The 25135-nt window shown below is 41.3% G+C and overlaps 1 protein-coding gene across 1 annotated transcript in view; it reads left to right on the top strand.

Moving 5' to 3' along the window:
* Positions 1–25135, top strand: part of MYH15 (myosin heavy chain 15) — a gene marked incomplete at its 5' end in the record, with an annotated part of 45741 nt that overhangs the window by 12303 nt on the left and 8303 nt on the right. Inside the window, 23 exons of the mRNA XM_082043113.1 lie at positions 155–293; positions 906–1024; positions 2235–2384; positions 3382–3552; positions 4621–4800; positions 6081–6213; positions 8107–8174; positions 9154–9241; positions 9468–9585; positions 9871–9994; positions 10779–10915; positions 11294–11549; positions 11983–12225; positions 12825–13001; positions 13525–13670; positions 14307–14397; positions 15407–15796; positions 16755–16881; positions 17950–18068; positions 18546–18742; positions 19758–20107; positions 20667–20791; positions 23150–23265. Of these exons, the coding sequence (XP_081899239.1) occupies positions 155–293; positions 906–1024; positions 2235–2384; positions 3382–3552; positions 4621–4800; positions 6081–6213; positions 8107–8174; positions 9154–9241; positions 9468–9585; positions 9871–9994; positions 10779–10915; positions 11294–11549; positions 11983–12225; positions 12825–13001; positions 13525–13670; positions 14307–14397; positions 15407–15796; positions 16755–16881; positions 17950–18068; positions 18546–18742; positions 19758–20107; positions 20667–20791; positions 23150–23265 (3764 nt within the window). The remainder of the gene's footprint in view (positions 1–154; positions 294–905; positions 1025–2234; positions 2385–3381; positions 3553–4620; positions 4801–6080; positions 6214–8106; positions 8175–9153; positions 9242–9467; positions 9586–9870; positions 9995–10778; positions 10916–11293; positions 11550–11982; positions 12226–12824; positions 13002–13524; positions 13671–14306; positions 14398–15406; positions 15797–16754; positions 16882–17949; positions 18069–18545; positions 18743–19757; positions 20108–20666; positions 20792–23149; positions 23266–25135) is intronic.

The following is a 25135-nucleotide window of genomic DNA, read 5'->3' as shown; positions in this document are numbered from 1 at the left end:
ACAGCCACTGCTGGGTCTTCAGGGTGGTCCAGTGGCTGCTTTGTGAGATAACACCCCTTGGCAGTTTAGTAATATCTGCCATGAAAAGGTGGATTGCAGGGTGGCAAAATGTTATGAATAGGGAAGTGACAAAATACCTGTTTCCTCTTCACAGCAAGCCATGGACATCTTGGGATTTGTGCCAGATGAGAAGTCTGGTTCCTACAAGCTCACAGGTGCCATCATGCACTTTGGGAACATGAAATTCAAACAAAGACCCAGAGAAGAGCAGGCAGAGGCTGATGGCACTGAAAGTAAGAATAACACCTAAAAGTACTCCTTACCTTCAAAAGTCTGGCAGGTCTTGTGCACTGTGTTGGGGAAGAAGCAGCCTGTTTGCTTTCATCTCGCACAATGTAGCCAAGAGTGCTGTGCTTTATTTGTATTGCAAGTGGCAATGAGCAGGCTTGTTCAGTGGTGGGTAACCTCACCTAGTAGAAGGTGAATAGACACCACGAACTATGAACAATGAAACAATCCAATGAAATTCCACTTTCGTGATCGTTTGAAGAAAATGGCTGTAAAAAGTTGGTGCCTTAGCTTTCTCTTTCACGTCTCCAGGTCTTGCTCCTTTACTTCCTCTTGCACCCAGAACTGTCTACGAGTGTAGAGATACATTCTTTTCCCTGCATATGAAGAGTTTCTCAAGTGTGATTCTTGTAGCTATTGGGATCTAAGGTAGCTAGATGACCTTCTCTACCACAAGGGAGGGTACAGACACACTTAACACAAAACAACTCATTACAAGAGCAAGGATTTTATCCAGTTTTTCTTTGGAAGTGGACATACTTTAAATTTCTTTCTTGGCTAGGTATGTTTCCATGTAGAAGCTCAAAGCCAGTTTAAACCTTGTTTCTCTTGATCAGGTGCTGACAAAGCTGCCTACCTGATGGGAATCAACTCCTCCGATTTGATTAAGGGTTTATTGCACCCTAGAGTGAAAGTTGGGAATGAGTATGTGACCAAAGGTCAAAGCGTTGAGCAGGTAAGGAGAACCTTTCAGGGTATTTGGGAACCTGTCCCACAAGCCTTGAGGATTCATCTGTAACATCTCAGAGAGATAGACAGCTGCTAGAAATATTAACATGTACCTTTAGTACCTGTTCTTATTTTGTGTTCCCATGCTTGGGGGAACAGACTGAAAGTGCGTGAAACTGGTAAAGAGACTGACAAAGGAATAGTGGCTGGCACTCCCTTTGACAGGATTGTTTTTCTGATCTCTTAGTAGCAGCCACTCAAGGAAATTAGGTGCAGTAAAACCACATGGGAGTTGATATTTAATTCTGGATGAGAATAGTCACCTAGAAGAGTTGAGCTGTGGATTATTTATTCACTCATCACTCATTCATTATTAATGTAATTTTAAGCTCTGTGTGACCTCAATCAGCTAAAGGCAATATCCACTTAAAGGTATCTCTTAAGTTAGGAAACAGAAGTCCTTGGGTTAGCACTGCTGCAGCTGTAGCAGTATTGTAGAAGATGCTGCAGCATTTTGGCTACAGTGAAAAGTGTTGTTTGAAGACAGGCTGTGATAAAGGCTCAGAAACTGGAAAACTGCTGTAGACAGGTCTGTCCTATTGGTGTAGTCACATATAGGCTAAAGAAGAGACTTTTGACAGACTTTTCCTATCACTTGCTTATGCTGTAATGTCCCTCAAAAATTAGAAGTAAATGGTAATGAGCAAGTTGAACACAAACCTTCCTCATTCTGGCAGTAGCTCTGGGCATCATGGCTGGCATCTGGCCCCTAATCTTTCTGGTACCTGACTTCCACAGCAATGTATGAGAGTAAAACATTTGCAGCTTGCTATCCACCTGTTTCCCAGGAAGTACCTTACTAACATTTAATGTACATGTTAGTATACATACATACAAATTTATAACATTATACATACACATGTACATGTACATGTGCATATACATACACATATACATTACGGTTGGACTCAATGATCCTGAGGGTCTCTTCCAGCAGAAATGATTCTATGATTCTATGACAACAATTTGAAGAAAAGTCAGCATAGATAATGGGAGAAGCTGTGTGTTGTATTAAGTATGCCTTGGTGATTATAAGAACCATCATGAAATTTCATTTAAATTCTAAGCAAGGATTGAAATGGGCTACTGCACTGGAATCCTTGTGTTCCACAGTGAGTTCTGTTTCACACAGTGGTATTTTTAAACATGTATTTTAGGTTTTGTATGCTGTTGGAGCCTTATCTAAGGCAGTGTACGATCGGATGTTCAAATGGCTGGTGGTTCGTATCAACAAGACCTTGGACACTAAGCTGCCAAGACAGTTCTTCATTGGAGTCCTGGATATCGCTGGGTTTGAAATCTTTGATGTGAGTATTAATGTGTGAGGACTTGGCGGAAGGACATAAAAGATACTAAGTGATAGCTCTCAGATGGGTATTTCTTTTTCTAAATGAACAGAAGGAAAAGTGCTGAGAAAGCTGTAAAACAAATAGTGTATATGATTTTACAAGGCTTTTCCATTACTAGATGTAGAAACACTCAGCATTTAGCACAGGTGGACATGCTGATGTTTCCTGGGGAGAAAGAGTGGCAACCTTTAGCAAAGACAACACATCGCATGTTTTGGGCTGTGTTTCAGGAAAATGTATTGCTTCCACTCTTTCTCTTTGAGACAAAGCATCTTCTACAGGGTATGATAGTTCTTCCTTTTTCTATATCGATATCAGATATATATTTTTATCTCAATACAAGAAAGAATTTTTTTACGGTAAGAACGATCATTCACTGGAACAACCTTCCCAGGGATTTGGTAGAGTCCCCATCACTGGAGATTTTCAAGATGGGATTGGACAGGGTGCTAGACAATCTCATCTAGGCTCCCTCTCCCATGCAAGGCTGGACCACAAGTTCTTTCCAAACTGGGCTGTTTTTTGATTTTATCATCATTGTAAACAAGCGTATGTGAGAAAAGCACATCACAACTTTTGTGTCTCAAAACCCATTCCTGCAGATAAGTGCTTAATGCTGTTGCTACTACATGCTGCTCTCCATATGCAGCAGAGCAAAGAGTGCATTGGCTCTGCTTGACAGGACTAGTGTGGCATGCTGCTGATGGAAAGGCACATGTATCCTGAAAGACCTGGACAAATCCAGGCAGCCTCATGCTCTGGAGGGCAGTACATGAGGCAGCCAGTCACCTGCTACTGAGCTAGCTCCTCCTTCGCCTTCGGTGTTGTGCTCAGTAGTTTCTCAACCAGTTACTGCTTAGAAGGCTTTAGATGTAAAGAGTTTCCTTCTTGCTGTTCCACCAAGCCCTTACCATAGTTAACTGCAGTCCAAATTCTTCTTTTTTGTCTCCTGCAGTTTAACAGCTTTGAGCAACTCTGCATCAATTACACTAATGAGAAACTGCAACAGTTTTTCAATCATCACATGTTTGTCCTGGAGCAAGAAGAGTATAAGAAGGAAGGCATTGATTGGGTATTCATTGATTTTGGCATGGACCTGCAGGCCTGCATTGATCTAATTGAGAAGGTACGTACAGGAGTGCAAAGGTGTATTTCCTGAATTGGTTTTGTTCATGATGCTCTCTTGGAGATGTCCTCAAGTCCCAGTGCAGAGAGTAGGAAAAACAGCAGGACAAGTTTCTCACCTTTCTACATGCAATGCAGAATCAAAGGAAAACCGGCATTTGCGGCTACTTGGCTTGACCTCTGTAAGTTTCCTTACAGAGCCAACAGTAACCACAAACTGTAACTGTTAATTTGTGTGGCTGTAAAATCCTCCTTGGTTTTTACTTTTGTCTTTCTCTGTCCCTACTGTTCTTCCATTTACTTTGTTCTGCATATGCTTAACATCAAAATTACTTGTTAGCTTTTCAGGGCAAATGCTATATTTCAGTCACATGCCCTGTACTTCTCCCTGTGAGGTTCCTATTTCTTACATTACATGTTGATGTGTAAAGTTCTTCATGCTCTTCCTAGCCTGAAACTATTGCTTCCCCCTCATCGCTTCCCTAGCATAGGATATGCCTTTCTTTTCTCTTCTTTGTGAGTATAATGTGGTTCTGGTGGGGACAGCTGTCCTTTGGTGTATCTCTCTCTCTGCCATCTCTTATGGCATGGCATCTAACCCTGCTGATCTGGGAGGAAAAATGAAAGTTTGAATCTTGTATTAGCAGAATGTTTGGAACAGCTGGAGTAGAAAGGCTGATTATTAAGTGCTCTTCTACTTGATGGCTTTCTTCTCCAGGGGTACGATATCTGCATATGATCCTAGTGCCTCAAACAATCTGTCCAGTGCTAGGAGGTTAGTTCTTCTTTTCCTGAGATGTGAATAATAAAATGCTAGCTGGCTCAAATGCCTTGAAAGGTAAATCAAACCCTTTTTGGAAGTCATCATAAAGCCTCCTAAGGCAGAACTGACACGCTGAATAGTCAAAGGTGTGGTTACTATTTTAACAGAGTTGTCAGAGGCTTCCTCCTCGGGATAAGAGGAAATTTTGCAGGCTTAAAATTCCATCAGATCAAACCTAAAGGCTGCACTGCTACTGAAAGCAGGCAGCCTAAGCATTTTCCAACAAAGATGTTCTTAAATCCACAGCCACTGGGAATCCTGTCTATCCTCGAAGAGGAATGTATGTTCCCAAAAGCTACAGATATGACATTCAAAGCCAAACTCTATGACAATCATCTTGGCAAGTCGCCTAATCTACAGAAGCCCAGGCCTGATAAGAAAAGGAAATACGAAGCTCACTTTGAACTTCTTCATTATGCTGGTGCAGTAAGTTTCTCAGCTGGCAGGTAGACTTTGTATTAGAGGTCTTCCAGGTGGGGTTTGGGGTTTGGCCCACAGTGTACAACAGGGGAGGTAGGAAGGATGAGAGTGGGATAAAGGAACACTGAGGAGTAAAAGCAGATGTCTATTCTCTCTGTGTAAGTATTGAAACACAGTAAGGTGCCACCAGCCTCCAGGATGTCCTTGGATACACAAATATAACAAACTGAGGAAGGTTAATAGTGCTTTTGCTGAAAATATGCCTTGCCTTTATCACTTTTCCTATAATCAGATTCAGACCAGTGACTGAACAGCTATAGCATCTAACTTGTCATCTTGGTTCCCTGTACAAATGAACTGAGTAACTTCTGCTTAACTTCAGGGATGTTTGGTTTTTTTTTTTAATTATATATATTTGACATAACCTTTTACTCATGTTAGGAGCAGTGTATCAAAGCAGCCAACAGAAATGTGGTTAATTCTGCTGTGAAGGTTTAGTTAACAGGTTCGCTGATGATGGGACAAAAGGGAGTATAATCTAGTACTGCGATCCTTGAGCCAAAACTTGCCCAGTTTCAAAGCTGTGTTTTCACACCAGATGGGCAGAAATAATTTGAGAGAAAATTTTTTGTTGTAAAAGAGTTGATATGAAATCTCAGCACAGCAGAGCTGGAACCTACCTTATGCTGTTAATTTTAAATGATAATTGAACATTTAACAAATTTTGTATTTATTAAGACAAATAATGTTCATCTTGCTCTTTATCTGTAATTGTTAATGTATTCAGCAAAGAAAATTAAAACTTCTATCCTCTTATGGTACTAATAATAGAACATATTTTCCGACTAAACAGAGCTGTGGCAAAGTCCAGGAGTTAGATTATCAATTTCTGTCAGAAAATCTTGATTATTCTGGTGCAGCATGCTGTTGTGAAATGAAATTATTACTTGTGCATTTTATAGTTCAGCACCTATTAGTAGGGTTCCTGGAACACTGATGATGCGGTACCTCTACAGCCAGCTCCATGGAGTCCATGAGAAGATGTAGGGACCAGATAGTTTGGAAGGGGTGTACAGGATTCAGACAGTAATTATTAGGAAGAGAGGTTTGGGAATTAGGAAGCAGAGAATTGGAGGGGAACTGATGAAAAAGTGGGTGGCTGGTACTGCTCTGAGGGCAGCACTTCACAAAAGGTCATTGGCTTCAAGCCAAACCAGAAAGAACTCCTGGTTGCTCTGAAGGGGAATATTTGCAACCTCTGATTTGTTTTCGATGCCTTGCTGTAGGTTCCCTATAACATCATCGGGTGGCTTGAGAAGAACAAAGACCCGCTTAATGAAACCGTAGTAGGTATTTTCCAAAAATCATCCAACAAACTCCTGGCAAGCTTGTTTGAAAGCTACGTTGGCGCTGACAGCGGTAAGCAGAATCAGCTCACATGGGTTTTCTTTCATTTCGGAAATGTGCACTTGGGAATGAATTTCAGAAAAAAACCAATTCTCTCAACTGCAATTGACTTAATGTTAAATGAGGCAGTGACTAATTATTTAGATGCACACAGCATCTGTAGGCGTTTGCCAGTTATACCAAGGAGGCCATTAACCCAGCTGGTCTGAATGTGTAATACCTCTGAGCAATTTTGGCAAGGAGATCTGTATGTTATGAACACTCCAGTGGGATTTTGAACATTCAAGTGTTCAGATATGCAGGCAAGAGTTGCACAAAAATAATTGTACATAAATGCCCATGAACAAGAACAGCTCTTGTTTCTCATTCTGTAGTCCTCCTTGCTAGCCACTATGAATTAAATAGGAAATGCAAAGTTTAAGAGAGTGTTTTGGACACTGAAGGTACCTCAACACCATTCCACAATGGCCAAAGTAGAAGATTTTGCCAATACATCCTCCTTTTTGGTTGCTGGGGGTTTTTTTTGTTTTTGGTTGGTTGGTTGGTTTTTTGTCTGTTTGTTTTGATTGGTTGGTTGTTTTTGTTTGTGTTTTGTTTGGTTTTTTTGTTTGTTTGTTTGACAAGACTAATGTATGTCCGAGAACGTATTTAAGCTGTATGCATTACACAGAACTGTTTTATTTGTGAGAAGACAAGTAGCAAGCATCCAGAAAATTGATCTTAAGTAAATAAGACTGACATTCATTACAAAGATGTAGCTCTTATGTCCTGAAGTTGCAATCACTTACAGCCTATTTATTAGTAACCTCATTTCTATAGATATTGTTGTCATGAATCATAAAACACTTTCTGAGGAAGCAAGCAGGCTGAAGACTTCATAATGTGAATAAGAGATGGAGCTGAATGTAAATAACAAAAATCCTGCCACTAGCAAATTCTTGCAAGTTACTAACTGCCTGTTTGCCTGTGGATGTTCCTGTCTGTCTGAACACTACCTTGCTTTTCCTCAGTGTCAGGAGAAAAGAACAGCCTGTCCAGATTAGCCTCTTCCAGTCTTAGCTGTGTCACTTTCAAAAGGGGGAAAGGTCTTGGGTAATTGCATCAAACACATTGCACTCCTCACTTCTCCTTTTATGCTGACTGTTGTTGACAGGTGTCAGAATGCCAGACCTCCTGGGAATGATCTAATGGTCCAGTGTTTAGAAAGCTGCAGCTGCAGCTGCAGCAATTGCTGTACATTTTTGGGTCATGTTTGTCTCTTGTGAGACTTCGTAAAGGTCATGTTGGACACTAGTGTTCCTTTGGAGGATCTGAGTGATTTTGACTCGGAAGCTTTAAGCAAAATTCAGGGGATGCAAAGTTACTATATCTAAAATTACAAAAATAAATTTTCATTTCCCTCTATTCTGAACAAATGTTACTTGTACAAGTTCAGTCTCTGCATAGCAGACACGTGAGAATCGGTGTCTATAGAGCACAATGTGAAGTATAAATTTTCCCTAAGCATTACTTTTCTGTATCATCTTACCCTATGGGTTTTTTAACAAACCACAACTGACTCTATTTTGTGAAAAGTTATTTTTGTGCCTTAGCCATATTTATGGACTTTCTGCAAAACAAGTGATGCTGTGTGATGCTGAAATGCAAGTGCAGTCCAGAAAGCTTACAGTGGTCTTTGACAAAAGCCTAAGTATGGCCAGAGAGCTGCAAACTTCTGATATATCACACTTGATGTTCAGAACATTTTGTATAGTATTTGAGCAGTCAGAGCCTTCCAGTCATTAGCTATGTCTTTCATTCACAGGGAGTTGCACTATTAGAATGGTTTGTCTGTCTCCCATGCCCTGCCTGCACCACTTACTGATATACGGATTGTGATTTTTATTTATTTCATTTTTCTCTTAGCTGACCAGGGCGGAGAAAAGAAACGCAAGAAAGGTGCTTCTTTTCAAACCGTGTCCTCATTGCACAAGGTTTGTTTACGGCTCTGCACTTGATGTTTTGAGTTAAAACAATACACTGAAGTGGAACGTTAAGGATTGTAATGGACAAAAAAATTGAAATCCAACATTGGAATCTGTTTCAGGGCCTGAGTTATTGACCTTGGCTAAGTGAATACACTTATTAAAACTACATGTGAGAGGGGCTGCTCCATTTTATCTTGTTTGAGAATTCTGGAGATTAAGTGGTTTTTTATTCTATTTGAGAAAGTATCACAAAATGTTGTGAACAACCTTTGTAATTCATTTTGTGGCTTATAGCTTCATGCTTGTCTTTGGAAGAGGAACTGTTTACAAGTACTTTGTAATCAGATAGGTTGCAATTGGATATTGGGTTGGATATTAGTAAAAGGTTCTTCCCCCAGAGGGTGGTGGAGCACTGGAACAGGCTCCCCAGGGAGGTGTCACGGCCCCAAGCCTGACAGTGTTCAAGCAGAGACTGGACAACGCCCTTAATGGTTGGCTTCTTCCAAGCTAGATTTCTGCCTGTGTGGGAGATGTTTGATTATGAACAACAAAGGGAAAATGTTTGGCTAGGAGGACAAAAGCCTGAGATTTTTATGAGGAACAGATTGCAAAGGTGACCTACGCTCACCAAGTGGGGAAGTAGCCAGGCAAAAACGCAGCTGGCTTTATAGAAATGCTCTGCAAGATGATACTGCATCTTGCTTGCTGCTCATCTTATTTCTGACATTTCTGGGTTTGTAAGTAAAACACGTGTCTTCTTACGACTTTGCTAAAACTGATGTGGATTCCTATAATAAAGTTAATTCATACTTTGGTTAATTTGAACACATTTCTCTGTAATAATTTTGGTAAGCTTGTAATTCTGTTGGAAACTGTTTAGAGAGATGACCTTAATAAACTTAACAACCAGCAAACCAAAGAAATAAGTGATTGGAATTCCACTAAACCGCTAAAGCTAATTGTGTTTTTAATATGTCTGTTTTAGGAAAATTTAAACAAGCTGATGACTAACCTAAAATCTACAGCGCCTCACTTTGTACGGTGCATCATCCCCAATGAATCAAAAACTCCAGGTATGGAAAAAACAACAGCCTTAAAATGTCAGTGTATTTGAACTATGTCATTCCAATACTTACTTCCAGGTCACCAGACTGTACTTAAATACTGTGTTTTTTACCATATCCAATGCTGTCACTCTTTCAGGAGATGACACCTTACATTTTCCAGTCCCCTTGGTGAAATGAAGATCAAGCCCTATGGAGAAGCTCCATTTAATTTAGCCTTGTTTTTCCCCTGTAGGTGAAATGGATGCTTTCCTTGTCTTGCATCAGCTCCGCTGCAATGGTGTCCTGGAAGGCATCCGCATTTGCCGTAAGGGTTTCCCAAACAGGGTGCTTTATGCTGACTTTAAACAAAGGTAATGTAGAACTGTATTGTCTCCGGTCAAAATAAGCAAAGCACGTCTTCTCACTTTTACTTGAGGTATTTTATTCAATTTAAATTTATTTTCCATTGTTTGCCTGAACACAGCAGGCAGAATTCTGCTCTACTGCTCTTGCTTATGTCTCTGTAGATGCAAAGTAGGAAATTACCTTAGGTGATTTTTGGTTTTTTTTAAGTTTCGGGAGAAGAGGAGGGGGGAAAAAAAAAGAAAAAGCAGAATCTAGGCCAATTTTACTCATTGCTCATCTGTTATTAAAAGGTACCGCATTCTGAATCCAGGCGCAATCCCAGAGGATAAGTTTGTGGACAGCAGAAAAGCTTCTGAAAAACTGCTGGCATCTTTAGATGTTGACCATAACCAATATCGTTTTGGACACACTAAGGTAACCAGAAAAAAGCATCAGTGCTTATGTAAAGTGATGGATTGAATATCTAATTTGCAGAATAGGACATTATGCAATTTCTGGTGGTGGAGATTAATGAAGAGTGAGTAACAGAAGGAACCAGCAATATAGCATTTATGTGATACTAATTTTTATGTTGTGCTAGAGGAATTTTATTTCTGTGGCTCAAGTTCCCACAAAGCTTTTATTACAGCAACACTACAAGTGGACACAGCAAGCAGCTGATGCTCCATGCCCCCCAGTAAAACAATAGCTTATTTAATATAATATAGGTACTCTTAAACATATATGGACCACAAGATCAGCTGCAGCTTTTGAAATGAGGCCAATGTGCAATTATGCTGTGATCCCATTAGCAGAGATCTGGGAGTTGGGAGCTGTGGTTCAGCTGACCTGCTTTGAACCCTGCCACAGCTGAAAAGTACTTTTGTGATAAAAATGTGGCAATAAAATTGTTTGGTCTGTTCAAAACGGAGGAGATGAGGCCTGGTTTTAAAACAACTTTGGAACTGTACAGTCCAGTCCCTGATTCAAGTAGTATTTGGCCCTCTATACTCTTTTACTTTATATACTTTATATACTTTATATACTTTATATACTTTATATACTTTATATACCTTATATACTTTATATACTTTATATACTCTTCTACTTTATAATTTGTCAATAAAAATAACATTCTTCTGAACTATTTCAATAAGATCTGTGTAGCTCTGGAATAAAATAATTTGTTATGGGGAAATGACATCTGTGCCTGTACCAGGTGTTCTTCAAGGCTGGTCTCTTGGGCCATCTAGAAGAAATGAGGGATGAGAGACTTGCAAAAATCTTAACGATGATCCAGGCAAGAGCACGTGGCAGGCTGATGCGGATTGAGTTTCAGAAGATAGTGGAGCGCAGGTATGAAGGCACCCTCTTAAATCTCAGCAGATAACAGTAATTAGCATTTAATTATATGTTGAATAGAGACATTATTACAGTCCCTAAGGCTATAGCTAACCCTAAATTAAAGGTTTAAAGTGGAGGTAAGATAAAAATAATAACAACTGTATGCTAGCTGCCTGCAGCTCTGGTGAAAATCAGATTTGCAAATTTTTTATGTCCCAGAAAATCAAGAGATATGGGGAAAGTTCCTTGTATATCTTGGAACCTCATACAAGTTCCTAATATTACTGAGAACAAAGCTATAAAACTGACTGAGAATGAAAAAAAAAAAATCCAACTTTCTCAGTTCAGGCTAAGCTTTAGGGAATTTTATTTGTTTTCTTCTTAAACTAGGGATGCGCTTCTTGTAATTCAGTGGAATATCCGTGCTTTTATGGCTGTGAAGAACTGGCCTTGGATGAAGCTTTTCTTTAAGATCAAACCCCTTCTGAAGTCTGCAGAAACTGAAAAGGAGATGGCCAATATGAAGGAGGAGTTCTTGAAACTGAAGGAGGCCCTGGAAAAATCTGAAGCCAGGAGAAAGGAACTTGAAGAAAAGCAAGTCTCTTTAGTTCAGGAAAAAAATGATTTGCTTCTCCAGCTGCAAGCTGTGAGTAGATACATGTATTCATGTATTTATTAGATGTTCTTTGAAACTCAGAGGCTTACAGACCAGAGTGTTAGTGCAATTCAATTAGAATAAGCTGTTAGTCTTGTCAGTCTTGCAAAAAATTAGAGCAGATAGAAATGTTCATGTTCTAGCATATAACCAAATGGGCTGGCAACGCAAATCTTAACAGGTTCTGTCCAAGGCAATGTCTGTGGCAACAAGATATGAAAGTAGTCTTATACATGACTAGTCATGCTCATCACTGTCTCAGCTTGCTCTGTTAATTAATTGTCAGTCTTGCCTTCTGAAATCAGGAGTAGGAAATGCTCTGTAGCATAAGATCAGGCTCTCTGACCATTTAGAGGAGAGGGGACAAATGAGGAAGAAAAAAGGCCAAGCAGTCACTGCTGTCCTCTTCCTTGTGCCACACCAGGAGCAAGACACTCTGGCAGATGCCGAGGAACGATGCGACTTGTTGATTAAATCCAAGATTCAGCTGGAGGCCAAAGTCAAAGAACTGACAGAGCGGGTTGAGGATGAGGAAGAGATGAATTCTGAGCTGACATCTAAGAAGAGAAAATTGGAAGATGAGTGCTCTGAGCTCAAGAAGGATATTGATGATCTTGAAATAACACTTGCAAAAGTAGAGAAAGAGAAGCATGCTACTGAAAACAAGGTACCTCTAGAACTTTAGAGCTGGGCACAGATAGGTTGGACATGGATTACCTTTATGACAAAAGCTACTGGTCTTTGATGGTTTTACACTGTCTATTAAACAGGCCACACTGAAGGATCAATATATACAGAGTTATTTGACCTTATGAAGGAAAAAGTGTTAACTCTGAGCCTAAGTTTCCCTTTTTCTGAAGTCAGTTTTGCTGACAATCATATAATTATGTCTAGTTTGGGCATTTTTAAGTAAATAATTTTCTGCTGTAACCATGAGTTTTCCCAGCTCTTCTTAGAGCCTGTAAATGTAGAGGTCATCTCCTACTTCTCCCAGAGAGAATCAGAAGCTGATGTCCACCAAAATGGGAATGACACTGAAAATAATTTAGCACATTTGATAGACTGTACTAAACCCACAACAAGAACTAGCACGCATTGGCTCCCTTGATGGCAATTCCCCTCAAAAAGCTGAAAGGGACTGGGAGGGGAGAGGTGCTTTCTTTCAATTGTCTTCCTGCATAAAAGTTCAATATAGAGTCATTTGAGCCAGGTTATGACAATCCCTTGCTTCAAAGTCTTACAAATACGTCCTCCTTTCTCACACAGGTCAAAAATCTGACAGAAGAAATGGCGACTCTTGATGAGAACATCAGCAAGCTTACTAAGGAGAAAAAGTCCTTGCAGGAAGCTCATCAGCAAGCTCTGGATGACCTGCAAGCAGAGGAGGACAAGGTCAACACACTGAGCAAAGCTAAAGTGAAACTGGAACAGCAAGTGGATGATGTAAGCTGGCTCTGCCTTCATGTTTCCCCAGGCTTGTTTGTCCACCACTGAACAATTTTCATGAGTCTGATATGTTGCAAAGCTTTGAAGTGTATTCCTGTCCTTTCAGAAATGATCAAGGATTTAGAAATGCAGTCCTTGTACTGTCTGTAAAAGGTATAATTACAAGAATGCTACAAAAACTTGTCTATCTGGTTCAGCATTTGAAAGGAGTGTGATAACAAAGGAAAATCCATTCAGTTTGCATTGGCAGTGTAACTGGCATGAAGTCAAACAGAACTTTGTTACTAAGAGAACTGTAATGCACAAATGTAAAGCGTGGACTAACACTTATGTTATATTTTTTTTAGTCCATATGCCCACTGGCTGCTAGAAAACAAAAAATGTAAAATAGGATGCTTGTACTTAAGTTGTTCTGCTTCACAGCTTGCTAGAGCTCAGCACAAAACTGGGCTCAGCAAATGTCTGACTGTTGTAAACCATCTGTGTTCAAGATATTTAACGAGTGACTTTGTTCCTAAAGCTTGAGGGTTCACTTGAACAAGAGAAGAAAGTGAGGATGGACCTAGAAAGGGCAAAACGCAAACTGGAAGGGGATTTGAAGCTGACCCAAGAGAGTGTCATGGACTTGGAGAATGATAAGCTGCAGATGGAAGAAAAGCTAAAAAAGTAAGAGGCTGATTCTGTTGTACAAAATAAGGCAGCACAGTTACCAATGTCGTTTCAGAGCCTTCAGATGTGTTATCCTGTTCTGATGGTGGCTAAAAGGAAATTCCATGAGGAGAGAGTGTGCAGCTAAGAAGGGAGGGGAAAATCACTCTTACTTGTGCACAATACACCTGAAACATTGGAAGTCATTACACTTCCCAGCATTAAAAAAAAAAAAAAAAAAAGTTAAAAGTTATTGAAGTTTTTCATTGCTTGGAGAATAAAGATGAAGGAAGTCTCTAGAAAGTTGTCCATCCTCACTAGCTATGACAGTATTATTGAAAGACCTGACTCTGTTAAATATATTTTTCCATTGAGTCTGAAAATAATGCTACTTTTTTATGACACAAAGAACCACAAATATAATTGCACAAATGCATGCAGAGTCTTGCCTTGGACTTGCCTTGCCACTGCTCAGGAGAAGATGTGTTTTCATGCAAATAGCAATACATGAGGATTACAGCAACAATATATGAGGGATTGCTTTTACTTTTAGATACATTGGAAGTTTTATTGAACAACTCTTTGAAAATTGCAAAATACTAACTTGAAACTACAGGGAAAATTGTCACAATAGGACTTTCCTTTCTGTGGCAGGAAAGAATTTGAAATGAGCCAGCTGAATTCTAAGATAGAAGATGAACAAGCCATAGTGATGCAGCTGCAGAAGAAGATCAAGGAGCTTCAGGTCAGCTCGTGTCTTTCTTATGTATCTTAGGATGAGTTTCTCTCTGTGCCTCACTGAAGGGTTCTGCAGAAACTTTTTATGGCTCACTGCAGCTCAGCTTTGAGGCCCAAAGTGGTGCAATTCCATAGCTTCCCAGACTGATCCTTCTTTCTCTCAGGATGCTCACTCCGTAGTGGATCATTTCCAGTAGCAGGACACATGACCACAGAATGCTAGTGGTTTCAGGCAAGGCAGAAAGGCTCTGTCATTTTAAGCAAGTAATATTGTTCCAAACCATGGAGCATGAGCTCCATCCCAGTAGATGCTGAGAAGGAGTTCAGCAGTGATAAGCATGGATTTGAACTTTAGGGGAAGTGTTCAAATGCACAGGGAATTTTAAACTGAAATAAAAAGGCCAAACAAAATCAACAGTCAGCACAGTCCAAACAAAATGTCTTACCCCAAAATATCAGCTCTGCTTTTTTGTAAAAAAAGAACATTTGCATAAGTTGGACATGAAGTATAAATTGGTCAAAATAACTCTTTCGTAAAAAAAAGACTGGTCCCAATGAATATTCATTATTCATGCAATTCTTCACACTGCTGAATTTGAAATCCTGTCTTAACATTCCTAGACAGAAGTCACTTCAGTCACAGAGCTCTTAAAATGCAAAGAGTCCCTCCCCTTCAATGACAATTTGTTGCTGTTACTTTCACTGTCAAGTGACTTCTCTCATGTACTTCAACTGAATGTTGAGTACATGAGTGTAAGGTCAATGCACTTGGCCTAAATGCCTTGAACCAGAGCTTGGAGACCAACCTACTGTGAGAAAGATGTGACTCATCATTATCATTCTAGCTCAAGATCTGATCTATTGGCACAAATGGGCAAGTCCTTTAATCACTGTGCTTACACCTGTATTGTAGAGTGTGGGCTGGCAGAGGGTTTAACAATTTGTAAGGTGATTCAAGGTATTCCAATGGGAATCATCATGAAGGTGACCCAAAGGTGCTCTTGTCTCTTTGGTAGGCTCGTATTGAAGAACTAGAAGAGGAGCTGGAAGCAGAAAGAGCTGCTCGAGCCAAGGTGGAAAAGCAGAGATCGGATTTGGCCCGAGAGCTGGAGGAATTAAGTGAGCGACTTGAGGAGGCTGGGGGAGCCACAGCTGCCCAGCTGGAGATGAACAAGAAACGCGAGGCAGAGTTCCTGAAGCTGCGGCGGGACCTGGAGGAGGCCACGCTGCACTATGAAGCCACAGCTGCCACCCTGAGGAAGAAGCATGCAGACAGTGTGGCTGAGATGGGGGAGCAACTGGACAACCTGCAGCGGGTCAAGCAGAAACTGGAAAAGGAGAAGAGCGAGCTGAAGATGGAAGTGGATGATCTGTCATCCAACATGGAGCAGATGGTCAAGGGAAAAGTAAGGGTCCTGCGACTTCCTAAACCCCTAAAGGCCATGTGTAGTTAAGGCTGGTCTGAAGGTTTCCCAGAACACTTGGGCTGAAGTGTTTAAGAAGGTGGTATCTTGCAATCTGGGGGTGCTTATGTGCACAATGTCCCCCTTTCCCCAGCTGGTGGTACAACCCTTCTTACCTGGAGATGGGACCACAATTAAGATGGCCTGTCTAAAACACAGTGCATCCCCAGTCGCAGGCATATAGTTTATCCATATATCTCAAAGCACTTAAATTGTGCTCCCAGAGGCTGGTGATGACAGGGGTGATGCCATCCAAGGCTGGATATCTCCCATCCTAAACAGAGTCCTCTCAGATCCTGCCCTTGGCTCACAGTTTTCACCCATGTTACCAAGGAGTGCAAAGCAAAGGCTTGCATGACAACCATGTGTATTTTTACTTCCTATGGCTGAATTGTGGATTTTGTTTCCTGAGTAGATAATCATCTTGATATCTTTCAGAGCACTCTAAAGAGCTCTTTCAGTGCAAGTGAAGAAAATAAATTTCAGTATTTTGAGAGTTAGAAAGCTGTCATCAAACTCAATTTATGATAAATGGCAATTAAAGCAGAATCAGTGAAGCAATTTTCATTGGAGGTGATTTTCCCATCTAGAAATTACGAGGAGGTTTATGCCTCAACTACATAGGCATGTGATTGCTTTTGAAGTCATTGTGGAGACTTTTTACACTGGTGCTTCAGTTCAGAATGCAGTTCAGGGAAAACAAATGGGGAAGGTGGTCTGATGGGGAGACCCCTGGCCTAGGACTGCCATCACAGCCTCTACTGCTGTGGTATCTGTGTCTTTGCTATCTGCCATTTCTCTGAAAGGCAAACAAAAAAAGCATATGTTTGGAAGGCTACTGCTTCCGAGTGGCTGCCTGGAGGCTACAGCTTTGATTGTCTTTTCTCCTGATGCCTGTTAGGCAAACGCAGAGAAACTTTGTCGCACTTACGAAGACCATCTGAATGAGACAAAAACGAAACTAGAGGAGATGACTCGCCTCATGAATGACCTCACTACTCAGAAGGCAAAACTCCAGAGTGAGAATGGTATGTGCATGTTCAGCCCAGATAGACTATTTCCCAGTCACTCAACAGGTGTCTCAGCACTGCATCGGTGAGATGTATTGTGCAACGGCACCTCTGAAGGTGGCTGGATTAGTATTGCTGAATGGAGCGGTAGCTTTGTGTCTTTTGACATTTCTATGCTCAGTATTTTTATAACCTTGGTGGGGAGACCTCGCCTCAGACTGGCTTTTGAAACAAACCTATAACCATATTTACCAGCATATTGTGATACCATCTCAAGAGCTGAAGTGGATGTGCTGGCTGGGTACCCTGTTTCGGAAAAAAAGGACATGTACATCCATCTTGCAGTGCTAGAGGATGAAGGAGTTGGCATATCGCTGCTGTCTGTGTGAATACCATCTTCCTCACAGTGACCTTGGGCATTGCGCTCTAGAAGTTGCTCACATCTGATAAAAAATACTATATCCTCTAAGTGCTTGCTACCTTCTTAGGCAGAGTAGCGCTATTTAATCCTGGTATCTGATAAGGGTGACCTGTTTTTCATTTCCCGAGTTTTTTTCTTGTTAGTTCCATGTACTCATATCAGGCTGCAGTTTCCATCCTGCTGTGATGCCCTTCTTGTGACAAAAGAAATTTTTCTTGTGTATCCCTCTGTTCTGTACACTGGTCATTCTGAGGTTCTCAGGGTGCTTTGCAGCCCTCTGAGAAGTCATCTGTGGAAAAGTAATGTAAAGTAGTGACGAGAAGTATGAACAAAACCAGATACAACCACAAGTCAAAGTAAGCATTAGTCTAGTCTAATCCATGAGCCAAATGAAAACTAACAAATCAAGGTATTGGCAGTTCAAAAACAAAAGCCCAAAATTAAACAAGAAAAAAGCAAACAAACAAAAACAAAAATAACAACCCTAAAGAAAACTATCCTGGTGAAGTGTCTGAAGGTTAAAACTTGAAAGAAGCTTCACAAAAGATCAGCCACAATCACTGTCAGTTCCTTTCCTCAGTAGAACTGGATAAGTGGGACTTTGATTTTGGCTGGGACTTTGTCATTTCATCATCTTACCTTTTTTTGGTTAAATGTTGTGGCAGGTGAATTTATAAGACAACTTGAAGAGAAGGAGTCACTGATAAGTCAGCTGTCCCGGGGGAAAACATCATTTACACAACAGATTGAAGAACTCAGGAGACAGCTAGAAGAGGAAACCAAGGTAATGCTTTGATTGTGTCACGTTAATTGACATGGAATGGAGAAAACTGGTCATGTTCATTTGTAGTCTGGATGAAAGCTGAAATGAGACACAGGAGTGAGAATCCTTCCTGGTAATTGTACTGATATAAGTTCCTGCTGCTGACTGAGGGAAGACACAGGAGAAGAGTTTGGGAAAATAATCAGCATCCTTAATTGTTAAATAAAACCCAGTAGGATAGCCAAAATCTCAGATCGTACACCTTAAAATTTTGGATGCTTCTCCAAAGGTGTCAGGTTATCTTTGGTCTTGATAGTTACTCAGAATGGCAACAGTTAGAGATGACTTCAGACACTTCTTACCTCACTTAACCTGGACTGTCAAGGCCAGAGGCAAAAAGAAAAAAAGGCTCAAGCCTCCATTTGAATTTTTATGGGGTGTTTGTTTGAGTTTTGCTGTAGGTGACCCTGCAATGCTGTGACCTTTCTGTCCCTGCAGTCCAAAAATGCCCTGGCTCATGCTCTGCAAGCGGCCAGGCATGACTGTGATCTCTTGCGGGAGCAATATGAGGAGGAGCAAGAAGCCAAGGCAGAGCTGCAGCGGGCTCTCTCCAAGGGAAATGCAGAAGTGGCACAGTGGAGAACAAAGTATGAGACTGATGCCATTCAGAGAACTGAGGAGCTGGAAGATGCCAAGTAAGTGGGTTACGTGGACTTCATCATACTCTTGTCTGGGAGGACTGTGCTCCTTGGGACTTGTTATAGTGCTAAGGAAACAGGGCAGTCTGGTTGGAAAAATCCCGCTGGCTTATTGCCGTAATTTGTGGCTGTCCTTCTTCTGTTTCTTTCATTGCTTGAGCTGGTCAGTGTGTCTGTTGAGTCCTTGTCCACGGGGCAGTGGATGAGGGTGCTGGGGTTTATTTAAGAACTAACAAGATCAGATTACCCTCCTTGGTTATCTCACACACTCACTTGCTTTGCCCCAGCGCAGTGCTACGTTACCTCGGTCTTGATTTCCCTTCCCAGCAGGGAGATGATGGCTGCTCTGGGAAGAGCAGAAAGTTGTGCTGGGTCATGCGGTGCAGTTGCTCACAGTGACCAGTCTCAGATGTTACTGAGCAAGGACTATGAGCATCTTCAGCATCTGCTTCCACACATCTCTGATTTGCAGGAACTTCCCTCACTTCCAGTGTATCTACTCCATCTAGCATTGTCACACTCTTCTTTTGGGATCCTCCTTTCTTGCTGGGACTCCCAGCCACTTGTTTTCCCAATCTAAATAGTCTATGGACAAAAGCCCAAGGCATGACCAGCCTCTTAATTAGTGGTTCTGTCTCATATCTCCTAATTGGAGGAATGTGACACTTTCATTTAGACCAGGCCTTTTCAAAATCTACAATCAGCCCATACTGGTTACAGCTAGCAAGTAGCAAGCTGCTGCTTGAGAGTTCAAAAGTTCAATTTCAACCATTCATATGCACACATGCACAAAATTATCTGCCACATGTCACCACTCATAATTTAAGATTTTTTTTTTTCCTATCATAGTCCCTTGTCTCTATAGGCTTGATTTTCCCCTCCGTTCTCCTTGTCCCTGCAATTTTCTCTTTCAAAACTGATTTATTGAGATATACTGCTCAGGTGTAAATTTTTCTGAATAACATGGCAGTGGTGGCACTCGATCATCTAACTGCGTCTTCCCACCTGGTAGGAAGAAGCTTGCTGCTCGCTTGCAAGAAGCTGAGGAAGCAATTGAGGCAGCCAATGCCAAGTGCTCTTCTCTGGAAAAGACAAAGCACAGGCTGCAGAATGAGCTGGAAGACATGATGATTGACTTGGAGAAGGCCAACTCAGCAGCTGCCTCCCTGGACAAGAAGCAGCGTGGGTTTGACAAGATCATTAATGACTGGAAGCAGAAGTACGAAGAGTCACAGGCTGAGCTGGAGGCTTCCCAGAAGGAGGCCCGTGGCCTCAGCACCGAGCTCTTCAAGCTGAAGAATGCCTACGAGGAGACGCTGGACCATCTGGAGACATTGAAAAGGGAAAACAAAAACCTTCAAGGTAGGCTTCATTCAGGCCTCATGTCCAGTGTGAGAGCCACACCAGTGGACAGCTGGAGGGATGCAGGTGCCCCACAACAACTGTAGGGGAAGGTGTTTATCTCATCCTTGAGGCTAGCTTTCTGATGGAGACACCCACGGATGTGGGCAATGAGGGTTTTAAACATAGAAATCGGTATGGCCTGAGGAGGGCAGGCTTCCCTTTGCTCACCTGCCAATGGAGCTCACTGGCAGAGGTGCCAGTTTCAGGGAAGGAACAAGAAAGATGACAGAGGTGCAGCGGATGAAGCTTTGACGGCTCCAAAAGCAGAGCACAGGGTTGCTAGCCTGCAGATGACAGATAAAAACGAAACCACTATAACCACTTCAAACAGTGTTTACAAGAAAGTCTGTGCCTTCTAGTTCGTCAGGCAAAAAAAGCTGTTGTAATTGAAAGTAAGGCAGTGCTTGCGTACAGACGAACCCTGGAGATAGTTGTTTGAGGCATGGGTCCTGTATTCATGCTCTGTGAATTGCGGTACATTTGGGACACTCTGATTGCTAATCCCTTTTTGTTTCAGAGGAGATTTCTGATTTGACCAATCAGATTAGTGAAGGAAACAAGAACCTCCACGAAATAGAGAAAATCAAGAAACAGGTTGAACAAGAGAAGTCAGAAGTTCAGCTGGCTCTGGAAGAAGCAGAGGTAAGGAAAGAAACCTCAAAGAAAGAGGAAAGTGTGTCTTTATCACAATTTTCTTCCCTTTTTCAACCCCTCAGCCAATGTGTCAATTGTTAGCAAGCATAACCTCTCTGCACCCAGCTCCTCTGGCCTTGCTAGCCGGTGTTTTTGAGAGTGACTAGTGACTTTTGGACATGTCAGCTCTAAGATCATCCATTGAAGCCCTTTCAAAGGAGGTGCCTTGTAGGGTTGTTTGTTTGGTTTTGTGGTTTTGTTTGTTTTGTTGTTTTTTTTTTTTTTTTGTTATTGTAGGATTTTTCCTGCCTTTCAAGAAGCTCAGAAATCTTCTGAGCACCTCCTGAAAATCCAGTTCTCACTCACTTTGGCATAGACTACTTCAGTCTTTCAGAAAACAGGAACTACTGAGAATTGTGGTCTATTTTATCAGTTATCCGTTATTTCTAGTGTCTAGTTTCGAACAGCAAATTCACCATTTCCTGTTTTTGAGAATAAGAAAACAAACCTCCTGATAACTTTACATTTTATAAGGTCTCAGCTATTGTGTTGGATACTGCAGCCTGCTTAAAAAAGGTAGCAGTTTCAGAAACCAAATGAAAACATGCCATTTAGAAAATCATTGACTCCCAGTAGGAATTTGGTAAAGATGTTTAGCATCACTGCATTAATTTGTACAGTGACAAGTATGTACATATCCAAGAGAGATGCCTCATCCCAGTTTCCAGAAGGAGACCAACAATAGGGAACAAGACAACTAGAAACCCTGGTTATTCACTGAAAGTGCTCAGTTGTCAGGTTTTTTGAAAGTTTGGTGCATTGCAAAGCTAAGAAGTGATAAAGGTGTTGCTGCCAATAAGCAATACAGCATGTAGCAAAGGATTTTTAATGAAGGCTGTATTTCTTTTGAATTGTACTCTAAATAATATCTACTAAAACAAACTTCACCCAGTGACAGGTATCCATTTATACCTTAAATGCTGTGCAACTCTTTTGTCTATTACAGGATGCTTTATACATTGCAGGGATTTCACAGCCAAACCAACAGGTGTCATGATGAGAGCTGAGGAAAGAGCATGCCTTTCTTTCACAGCTCTGAGATGTGGAGAGTGATTATAGGCTCTGCCAGTAAACTTTTCTTGCTAGAAAGAATACATCAGTTTGTGAGGGATCTAAGAGGCACACTTTACTTTCCTGAACTGTGTGGAATGGCTTACTAAAGACCAGTGATATTAGAAACTAGCAGAAGTAAAGGGGTGATGTATCTTACTTTAATTGTGAAAGAAGTGGTTTAACACAGATTTTCTCCCTTCCTTGTGGATTTGGGTCTCTGGCAGTCACCACTGGTGACACAGTCCTTCTGCATGCTGCTCCCACTAATACGCTGTGGCTCCTTGGCACGAAGTGTGCATTCGACTGACCTGTAGCTGCTGCATGGTGGCTGGAGATTAGCAAGGATTTTGTACAGCTTTGTCTTCAGAACCTCCATTCTGCTTCCATTATCTCTCAAGGAACACATAGCTAAGCCTGTGCAATTCTACCCTTCAGAGAGCACTTCCAAAATATATGATGTCCAGTTCTGTGCTTTCCTTCCCTGTTTGATATGAGCGGCAAGGAGGAAGAAGGCCACTTGAACCTGGTTTATGTAAGACCTGGAAGACAAAGGCCCTGTTATTTCACTATGGGGTGTTGTCATCTTAGTTCTTGACTTTGACATGTGAGAGAAGTGTGAGAATAAAGACATAGGAGCAAACTTCCCTTCTTTCATAGACTTCATGTTAAGTGTGAAGAATAGACAGAATAGTTTTGCATTTTGTCATATAAAGCTGATGTCTGTTATTTCTTTCCTTGAGGTCATACAGCCAAAAAAGATTGTGTAATTGCAAGGCTTTCAACACTTCATGATTTGGAGAGATCTTTGTGAGCGGTGGTCTGTGTGAACCCCTTCACCCTCCCAACAACGATCTTGTTTTAGCTTTTGCCTATCCCTTACAAGCCTGTGAATTTCTGGAGAGTGTCTGTACAGGAATGTGGAGTGGGGAATGCCTATTGATATCAAAACCATGCAGGCAAAGCCTAAGGTATTTGTATTTTGCGGCTGTTTGACAATTTGTCCTCTGAGGAGCTTGCTGCTCAGTCTTCCAACTGACAAGTTGCACTAGAAGGCAAATAAACACATTATGCTGTGTAAACACATTTTGCTGTGTAAGCCACTCACATCCTTGCCTAGAAAGGGAGGCAAGGAGGAAACAGTGCTATTGGAAACAGGAAGAAAAGTGTAAAGAGGCTGTCTTTGTGCTGAAGTTTGTGATTTGAAATTAGAAAAGCAACTCCTGGCCTGCAAGCTCTTGGTGTTTTCTATTTCAGGGAGCTTTGGAGCATGAAGAAAGTAAGACTCTTCGTTTTCAGCTTGAACTTTCTCAGCTTAAAGCAGACTTTGAAAGGAAACTGGCAGAAAAGGATGAAGAAATGGAAAATATAAGGTACTGTGCAAGAAGCAGCAGGTTTTTTAAGGGGAAAGTCTCAAAAGACTGGAAACATTCTCAAGACCTAAGCTAGTCAAATGCACCACAGGTAGTTACGCCAGCACAAGCAGATGCTGTCTGTACCAGAAACCAAAACAGCTCTATTTGCCAAAGGGTAGTCCTGCCACATTACTGTTTCTTAATTCAAATATTCCTGTCAGTTCAGTCTCTGCCAGAGCACACGTAAGACCATCATATCTATCACATAGCAGCTATAACACAACTGACTGGCACAACCAGAGTAACAGCAGACCAAGGACCACTAAGTCTATATGTTTACAGTATGGAGACAAGTAGGCCTAGAGACCTGCCTTCTCCTAATCCTCTGGGATGGCTGCCTCCCAAAGGGAACCACAGGCAAATCAGCCATACTACCCCAGTGGTGCTCAAACCTGTTATTTGAAGGCATTTAGTTAATTTATGCAGTTATAGCTACACTGATTGTGGGAGAATGTGAGGAGCTTGCCATTATGTGTACACCATGTGGGTAAGCAGTGAGAATTGCAAACGTACAGGAAGCATGAATATAAAAGAAGAGCTTGTAGGTGAAAGGGGTAATCAGGGAAAATGGAAAGCAACTAGATGAGAGAAGGATGATGTCTTTTGTCTCTCCTATCCAGCACAAATGCTAGACTGAAGAATTACACTCTTAAAATGATGCCATGCTGGGCCAGGTTTTCAGCAATGGGTGTGTGCAGGCCTTCAGGAAACTCTGGCTTTGAATTAGTCCATGTTACAATGCTGTTAATCCAAGAATCGTGTCATTGTTGGTAGGCTAAAGGATAGGGAAGGAGAAGTCCAAGGCACACCTTGGCCAGCAGAGATACAAGGATTGATATGTTAATTGTTTCAAAACCAAGAATGTTCTGGCCCTTTCAGATACCACCTTCTGATGTCCTGCAGATGTCTGGATGACAGAGTTTTCAGGACAAGCTATCCTAATCAGTTCTTTCTGCCTCAGCTTCATTATGAGTGTTTTGCTGCTAAGTTGTTCAGCAGACAAGCTGTGTTGTTCCCTGGGAGTCTAGGGCAGAGTTCAGTATCTTGCTGAAGCAATAAGGCCCTCAAGGCTTCCTTTGTTGACTTGGTGATTTCCCAGAAATCACGCTCCTACGCTTTCAGCAAAACTTGGCCAGCAGTGAGATAAATGTTTCCCTATGTGAGTCATAATTCATGCTATGAGTTATCTTCTGGTTGTAAGAGAACAAAACTTTAATCATAGTACTTGACTGTTAGAGAGTCAAGAAAATTAAGCACCTGTCTGTATCTGTTTTGCTATCTTTACATTGAAACTAAGCTGCTTTTCACAGGGGGACCAGGCTTCTAATTGGGTGGGCTTAATCTTTTCTAACTTTAGATGTTCATAACACCGATTTCTATTCCTGAATTATTCCTCTTATAATTAGCACAAGAAATGTTTTTGAACATCTACCTTAAGACAATAAATTGTAGCTTACACATGCTATTTACTATAACGAGCACCTAGAGTAATTATATTAGAATGTAGCTGCCTACCTTCAGTTTGATTAACCTCCTCCACTAATGCCTTCATAAAAAGACTTAGATGCAAAACATCACAGTAAATGATTCAGTAAATATCTTGGTGACTGCTAGACTTGAAGTGCTTCTTGTTAGGTTCAAACCTGTACTTGCTTGAATTTACAAGAGATCTGAGAGAAATGCTTGCTCCAGTATTGCCATGAGAATCACAAGAGAAGGATGCTACAAGTGCTTATGGATCAAGAGTCAGCTGAGAGTGTGAAACACACCAGTCAGTTAGACAGCAGTGAGGCACTAGAGACCTGTGCTATGTATGTCATTCAGAAAT

Source organism: Streptopelia decaocto (assembly GCF_964273445.1).
Source record: "Streptopelia decaocto genome assembly, chromosome: 1".
Taxonomy (NCBI): domain Eukaryota; kingdom Metazoa; phylum Chordata; class Aves; order Columbiformes; family Columbidae; genus Streptopelia; species Streptopelia decaocto.
The sequence above is the reverse complement of the archived record's forward strand: the minus strand, read 5'-3'. Positions and strand labels throughout refer to the sequence as shown.